General features: G+C 43.2%; 1 protein-coding gene across 1 annotated transcript in view; it reads right to left on the reverse strand.

Annotated features, from left to right (window-relative positions):
* Nucleotides 1-157: 157 nt before the first annotated feature.
* flvcr1 (FLVCR choline and heme transporter 1) overlaps nt 158-8,450 on the reverse strand; it is a 13,352-nt gene continuing 5,059 nt past the window's right edge. The window contains exons 5-10 of the mRNA XM_031866059.1: nt 7,924-8,027; nt 6,653-6,763; nt 5,661-5,766; nt 5,404-5,515; nt 5,241-5,308; nt 158-3,386 (exon numbers count right to left, since the gene is read on the reverse strand). Coding sequence (XP_031721919.1) covers nt 3,288-3,386; nt 5,241-5,308; nt 5,404-5,515; nt 5,661-5,766; nt 6,653-6,763; nt 7,924-8,027 — 600 coding nt within the window. The 3' untranslated portion in view covers nt 158-3,287. The remainder of the gene's footprint in view (nt 3,387-5,240; nt 5,309-5,403; nt 5,516-5,660; nt 5,767-6,652; nt 6,764-7,923; nt 8,028-8,450) is intronic.

Raw genomic sequence — 8,450 nt, forward strand, 5'->3', positions numbered from 1 at the left:
ACATGAAGCATCGGCTTCACTGCGTGGAACCCGAGGTTGCTGCCTGGTTCAAACCCAGAACCCTGTTGCTCTGAGGCGACAGTGCTAACCACAACATTGACGGGTCATTGTTGAGCATACTTCAAGAGGAAAGACATTGGAGTAAAACACTGCAGAGTATTGGAGTAAAATGCTTTTATTGTTGTGATTTGACCCAGTGTCTTCAGAGTAATGCCATCTGTGTATAATCTGAATGCAGTTATTCATGACAGCAGTCCCACAGTGTCTGGATCGCTGAGAAGAGGAGATGAAACCAAACAGCAGCTTCACAGATAAATGAAACATTTACATTTTTGAATACATCTAGTGCAACAATCTGCACAAATGTAAGTATCTCTACTCCAGGTTTGTGTCGGTATACATAGAGAATTACAGGACAAGGCTCGCAATATTCTCCATTTTCTTACTGTGAACAAATGAACAGTGAATTGATCCGGCGAACAAGACATATCGTCTTCCTCTCTGCCATAGAGCTCCATTGTTAAACACACATCAATGTGACCTGTTATTTTACTTCATGACTTACAACCCCAGTAGACGACTATGGGCTTCAGGATGAGTCCCACACATGTGGTACCCAAGTCAGAAAGTATAGAGAGACAGACTAGAGACAAACAGACCAACACAAGCATCACAAGCCTTCTCCTTCAACAAAGAGTCACAGTATAGCTGAATGGAAAATGCACAAATGAGGTGTTCTGTCTTAGATTTCAGTTTGACCTCTTCCATCAAGTTGGTTTGTCTCAGATAACTGTTACAAGTGCCCCCTCATTCAAAACCATGAAGACATGCTGCCACCGAGAACATGATTCATATATGAAACAGCCTCGAGCTGTGGAGATGTGTCTCATGGACACAGTGAGGCAGGAGAGGAGACAGCATTGCAACACATTCATACATTGTCTATCAGCAGCAGTCATAGGATCACACAACACAATACCCTTTCATGATTTCACTTGTAAAATCTATTTGTTTTTCTGACTAAAGCCTATTAACTAAGTCACATATTAATAACCCTTTCATAATTAATCAACAACTAACTCATATGACCGTATGATAAAACTGAAGTGTTCTATAAAAGTTCCTGTTATAAAAACTAGAGAAAGACAAAGAAATGTACGGATCTTAAGATAATGAAAATGTATCAGACAATCCTGAAGTACACTCATCACATAGTTACATCAGGCTCGATAGATAAATAGAGAAACAGAAGCTGTAACAGCAGTTTGGAGAAGCATGCGACCACGTTGAAGGTACATTAAAAAAAGTAAAAAAATAAGCAAAGCGCTTCTCTGCTGATGTCATCAAGTCAACACTTGACTAATATTCTCCATCATAACAATAACATTTCATTGCCTAGTACCATTATTTAATACCGATTCTCTGACAATTCATTTTGAAATGTTGCAAACTTCTGATGACGGGAACAATATCGCTTCAGCAGAATGTGTCGAGCGTGTTTGTGGAATGTGCAACAGCTGAAGTTGTTTTCGTGTCATTTCACGGTTTTCAGCATAAATAAATAAAGTCAGCTGACATGCAGCTCGTGGGGGTGAAGATGATAGATGAGGTGCTGCCATGCATTGAAAAATAAAATGCAAAATATAAAAGTTTGGTTGTTTGAGTTATTTTTGCATTTTTTAAAAGGGATGAATATAAAAAATATAAATCATTTACCAAAATGAATTGAGTTAGCCTCTTGTGTTTTACTTTAAGCTTCAAAACATCTGTTGTGTCAGTTAAACAGCTTGAAATAGACTAATTACACATTTTATATCTATTTTGAAACTATAAAGTTGGCAACTTTTATTCAACCGAACTAAAACAAAAGTATACTTTCAGTTATAAACGGTTAAAGAAAGCTTCATGGGACAGAAATACATCAGACAGATTGAATTAATAAGCATCTTGATCTCTGTTGTGCTTGTCCCGCTCGGCTCTTACTTCTGAAGAGAACCCACAAGATGGCGCTGTCCCTCCCTCCGTCAGCTGTGATGTACAGAGTGTAATAAGCATTAAGAACTCATCTGAAATCATGCCTTTGAGTATAAAACTTGAAGTTGTGCGTGTTTTTTCTAACTGTGCGCTGAACTGTTCATATTCAGTTTGGTCCGTTGTGGTTTGTGCAGTGAGGACATTTTACAAGCCAGCCACATCAAAACATCTGTTTCACTACTGCAGATGGTTATTTCTGTGACGTCATAATCGTCTTCATAAGCATAGTGTTGTGTCAGGACAGCTTCATAAGCAGCTTTAATTGTCCTCTTGTGGTGGTGAGTTAAGGGAAGAAACATCTCATTCATGCACCGCAGGAACCTAAAAGACAAATACGATCCTTCCAAACATTTTACTCTTCTGCGTCACCTCCAGCTTCTTATGGATCCCAGCGAGTAAAGAGCGACATTCATATGTGAACCGGTGTCACAAAGAAAAGCTGCAAATAAAAACGTAATTGTCGAGACCTCCTCGGACTTACTGTCATCCCATTTATGACGGAGTCAGCACATTATCATGGAGACTAACACAAAGCAATGGTTTGTAGCTGCGTCTGATACGCATGCAGCATGACAGACAAATAAAGATGATTTATGTCGACTGTCGACCAAAGCAGACTTCAGATGGTTTCACTGGTTCCACATAACTACTGTCGTACGTAAAGAAGAAATCAAATGAAGCGATATCAACATGAAAGTCAAATTCAAGTGAACTCAGGAGACGTTGGTTCTGTGCGGTGTGCAAACACAATGGCTCTCTGGTTTGTTCTCCAGGACAGCTAGAGACTCCAAACATGTCACCTGGAGTACTTTCTCTCAACTCCAGCCAACCTCGTGATGGTGATGGAAGAACTGGAAGCTTGTTTTTCTTTGAAAAGTGCAGCGGAGCTCCTTCTGCATGACACTGCCTGCATACTTCTGTTGTATGTAATCCACAACTACCTCTCCGTAATGAAAGACAAGGTTCTGTAGATTGGAGGGAACACTTTGCAAGTGTTTGGGAGAAGGAGGGACCCGGATCCCACTGCGGGCTCTGATGGAGAACGTCGACCCCTCCGCGCCGCGTTGCTCACCTGCCTGCCTGACTCCACTGCAGGTTGTGGCTGTGCTTCATACGACCGGGCGGCAGGGAGCTCGGCAAAATAAATAAATAATAAAGTGTGCTTTTTAGGTACTTCACGTAGGTTTCGGTGCCGACGAGTATCCCGGGGCAGCGGGGAGACCTTCTTCGGTGGATTCGGTGACTCGGCGGGGTCACAGCGAGGTTTCACGGGAGAAGCTGATCGAGGGCTCCAGTTTGACGCCGTTGGTTTTCTTCTCTGAGGGTCCGTCCCCGGGACACTCAATAGGAAGCTACAGGAGACAGAAAGACAGAGACACGTTTCAGATGGCCACCAGCAAGACAAGTCCACGAACATTTGTTTCAGTCTGGAAGAGCGTGGGCTGAGTTCCAGACATGTGGATGCAGTAGCACTCACTGTGATGAGGCCAACAGGACACTGAAGAATTAAATACGAACTTGATTTGACAAACTTTACCTCTGTTTCTCAAACTAGTGATGTTTTCCATCACGATCGGAGGCTATGAGAGATAATACAAGTGTCACACTGCCTCATTGGGTTCACTTCTCAGACCCGGAGGTTGCCGCTTGCTGGGCTGAGAGCCAGAGGACACATTCCTAACTCCACACCTGATATGCCGGACACTGTTCTGTTCGGGGACTATGAAACCAAACATGTGAGCAAAGCCTGACAATCTACACGTAGCACACAAAGCCGTTGCCAGTTCTCTTCTCCACACAGCCAAGTGATATGAAGACCATTGATCCACGCTGGGTCTTTTGATATTCTGTGAAGGAAAACTGGCTCAAAAGACTTTCACCTTCTACTGGAGAAACTGAGCAACTGTATTCATGTCAGTCCCCAAGGAATCAACGGCTGCCGTCTCTCTCACCAATGGCATAAGGTTTATTGACAATTTAAATATCTTGAACTGTAAAGATCGCTTTAAACCTGATGAATAATAAGATAATAAATAAGAAGAGCCTTTATCTGTGATCGCTGGTGATTTGAACTTGACTGTGTGATCTCTCAGGGGAAGCCAAAGCTTCAGGTGTAAACCTCTGAGCGAGGGATGAAGAGGAAGGAGAAGATGTGTTTGATGAAAGAGTCCAGAAACAGAAACAGATTTAATGGTCTGGGTGTCTGAAGGGCGCTTCGCAGGGCACCTTCAGACACCATTAGAGAGAATCAGTCGGTAGCGAGCAGAGAGTCAAGTATTTTATAGCTTTGTTCATATGCCAGAACAGAAACACATCAAGACACTTAATGTCCACACTGAAGAGGGACTCTGTCCAGGGAGAGCAGAGGACTGTTCAAGAATCTGTCTCGTCATAAGGTCACGCCATGGGACGCCAGTGAGGGGAGAGACACTGAACAAAGAGACGCTCAGACTCAATGCTGTCCTCTCTAAAGGGCACACCGGCGGGATGCAGATGAAAGACGGGAAGAGAAAATGATAGAAATTAATAAAGAAAAATCTAAACCAAACATAAATCAAAGGGCCACTGATGCACCATGGGTATGTGTGGTTCATTGTTCATGCTAAATTCCATGTTTCTTATGATTTATTTCACAAAGCAGAACAGGCAAGCTAACGAAAGAACAAAATGAATCCTATCGCTGCCTCTCCTGCCCCGGTGCATGCTGGTCCTGAACCTATACTCATATTTATAACTGCAGGAGCCCACAGTGTTTCATAAACAAACACACAAACCAAAAACTAAGTATAATAAACAAAAAGTATCATGTTACGCAGTGAAGGTTTAATCATAATAATAAAGCTTATTTATAGAACACATATTAAAACGAGCAGCAAAGTGTTCCACAAGGCAGACGTGAAGAGAATAAAGGATAGAACACAATGCCAGATACACATAAATATATATCTACAAACAAAGATAAATAAATACGGACGTGGTCTGAAAACTACAAGTAGCCTACAGATTGGATCTAACAGGAAGTAACTGTTTCTGTGACTTCCTGCTAAGTCTGGTCTGGTGCTCCGACTCATGTGACATCAAAAAACAGACACTTTCATTTCCTGAATGTTTCTCTCCAGATGTTACACTCAACTTGTGCAAAGAAAGTGATCTGCGGTCTGTGTGTGTGTGTGTGTGTGTGTGTGTGTGTGTTTTAGTGTACTCACTGCTTTCATGTGGTTGTTGTCCGCCTCCATGTTCATATTGTGTCTTTTCAGGTCTGACTTAATTAAAGCTGAAACATAAAACAAGGAAATATTACATCTCTGATATCTGGCTTGACATGCACAAAAGAACACACAGACACACACGCACACACACGCAGCCTACCAGTGAGCAGTATCCCCAAGAAGATCCAGGCGCAGAGGAAGATATTTCCAATCAGCGGATTGTAGTCTGTGGTCAGTTTGCCCTGAATCAGAGTGAAAATGATCCCAAACATCTGCACACACACACACGCACGCACGCACGCACGCACACACACACACACACACACACACACACACACACACACACACACACGGTTAATGGATGTGAGAGCTCTACATGTAGCACCTTCAGGACACCTTTGAGAAACTTGGTGGTACCTGAGCAAAAGCATTGAGGAGTCCTGACGACGTCCCTTCAGACTCTGGGTAGGTGATCTCCACTCCGAACTCAAAGCCCAGCGGCAGGTAACCCGTCATGAAGAACCTGAAACACAGACGTTTCAACTTAAATACGGTCATGTGCACAACAATACAAAGGAGCAGACGGTGTTGTTCAGACTTTTATCCTGGTAACAACAAAAAAACAAACTAAAATGTGATTCTGACAAATCGGATCCAAACCACATCTGGAGGTGGTTTGAAATGTGCACACGATGTAGGTGTAAACACAGCTTCTTCGTACAGCGGGTGTGTTTACACCTGCAACAGTATGAGAGACAGAGACAGCGACAGCGCTGACACCCTGTTTCTTCATTGTGCAGCCTCGAGGTTACAGAGACGACAGACAGCACACCATCCGTCTTCGCAGCTCTTCCACCAAACTGAACCTTTACTCTTCTGTTTCTTGTTTCAATCCCTTTTAGATTATTGTTGTCTTTTTAACATGTATGTTTTTATATTGTCAGAGGAGCAGACGGGTCCTTGAGCATGCAGCTATAAGAGGGCACCCAAATATATGATCCAGAACGCAAACGATCGCATGACAAAATAAAAGTGGAAACATCTGGATGAATGTGAGTGAAAGGAGGCTGCGTTCAACAACAGTAAAACTATATGAAAACCTCCGAATACAAACTCTCACACAACTCCTGCAGCATAATCCAAGTCTCACTCATCCAGTCGTACGCTCACTACCTTCGTAAAAAGCACACGATTTAAAACAACCTCTGCATAGACGTTTTAGAGAAGATGCACGTGTGTGGGAAGTAGTGAGCATACCACTGGGTATATGAGGCTTTGCTCCGTTTTTTGATTCCTTGACCCTGCTTTCAGGGTCAAACTGGGGTATTACGACACTGTGCAGCCTGGAGACATGAAGCATCTATTAAACGTGTGAGTATATACATTCAGTGACTGGGATCCAGTCGTACCCCAGAGCTCCAGCTGTGAAGAAGACCAGGATGATGTTGTTGAGGTTCAGAGTGAAGGTGAAGACCAGCATGCCCAGAAAGGACAGGACGTACACGAGCAGAGTCGTCATCCTGTAAAGCACAACCATGACAGCGTTATTGAACTACTTTGATTGACAGTATTTCAGTCACCAATCAGAGGCAACGTGTTGCTCCTGTGATCGCTCTCCGATTCCTTTTCCTCCCATTTACTGCCTATAACTACGGCGGCACGTTGAACATCGCTTGCAGAACTCGAATTTCCTGTCACCGACGCAACCTGACATGTCTAAGTGGCATCAGAATTTATCTTTATTTAGCTCCCTTCAACTTGGGTGCCTCAGGTTTCATTTCTCCTCATCTACTCTGCTGGAAGACTTGTTTTGTTCTCACGCAAGCATGTTACACGACTCTTATACTACACTACATGGCCCGTCTGGGTCACCTTTTCAAGGTTTTGGGGCCTCTTAGCTCCCATGAAGTGAAGTCTTAAAGCTACGGAGAACAATGATACACTAGTCATTAGACCCTTTCCTTTGTCACAATAACAATGTCCTGAACTAATCCAGTTTGGTGTGGAAGAAACAGACTGTCCTGACCTCAATCCCATCCAACACCTTTGGGATGAACTGGAACGCCGACTTTGAGCCAGTCAGGTATCTTCAAGTGTCCAAATGCTTTCTGCCAAGTAATGAGCCACTAACTCTTTTTCCTGACTATTCACAAGAAAAAAAAATATGTTACAAATTTTAAAAAAATGATGTATAACACAGGTATTACACAGGTGTAACCAGTGGATCTGAAAAGTGAAGCCTTAAAGCTGCGTTCTCTCTAGTGTCCACCAGGGGGCGACTCCTCTGGTTGTATAGAAGTCTATGAGAAAATGACTCTACTTCTCTCTTGATTTATTACCTCAGTAAACTACCACGGTTGTCCCTGTTTTCGTCTTACAACTTTAACCTTTTTACGGTGTGATTTCAACAAATGAAAGTTAATTGTAACATTTTTGGTAGCCTAAAAATGTCTCCTTATCTTCTCGTGTCGCTTCTGGATGCAAAAAAAACAAAGATGACGGCGGCCAAAATGCTGAATTTAAAGGCTTCAAAAACCGTACTCCACAAAGCAATGAGTGACGTCACAGTGACTGCGTCCATTTGTTATAGTCTATGGTATCACGTAATGTTTTGTAAATTCCGTGAGACGTTAGCCTAACATGAACGGGTGGGGAAGGCGTGTGTGCATGTGTTGCCTACTTGTACGTCTTCGTGTGGTCCAGCCACACGCCACAGAGGATGGAGCCGACCATTCCAGCGACGACCAGAGTCAAACCGATTCTCCCAGCGTTCAACTCCTGGTTCTGAGGACAGCAGAGGAGATAAGATACGTCGATGACGCATCAGTGGGAACAAACCGCCGACTAAAAAGATTCTCGTGCAACTTTAAACTCGTACAGGTGGACTATAAGCCGGTCACAAGTTCTGTAAGTGTGTGTATATGAGATGGAGGGTAGGGGGGTCAGGGATTTACAGTGCTTCTGGTGGGAGAGGGCTGTTAAGTCATCTGAGAAAGTTTTATAAGTTCATGCAAGGGTGAACATCTCTAAGTGTGTGTGTGTGTGTGCAACAGGGATAATGTGTAAGAAAAGCAGAAACTGACCTTCAGTCAGTGTGTGTGTGAGAGAGAGAGGGTGTGAGAGTGAGTGTCTCAGTCTTTCTCTCTGTCGTTTTGCTGTCTGTGTGTGTGTGTGTGTGTGTGTGTGTGTGTGTGTGTGTGTGTGTGT

Source organism: Anarrhichthys ocellatus, unplaced genomic scaffold (assembly GCF_004355925.1).
Source record: "Anarrhichthys ocellatus isolate YVR2014 unplaced genomic scaffold, GSC_Weel_1.0 scaffold34, whole genome shotgun sequence".
Classification (NCBI taxonomy): Eukaryota; Metazoa; Chordata; class Actinopteri; order Perciformes; family Anarhichadidae; genus Anarrhichthys; species Anarrhichthys ocellatus.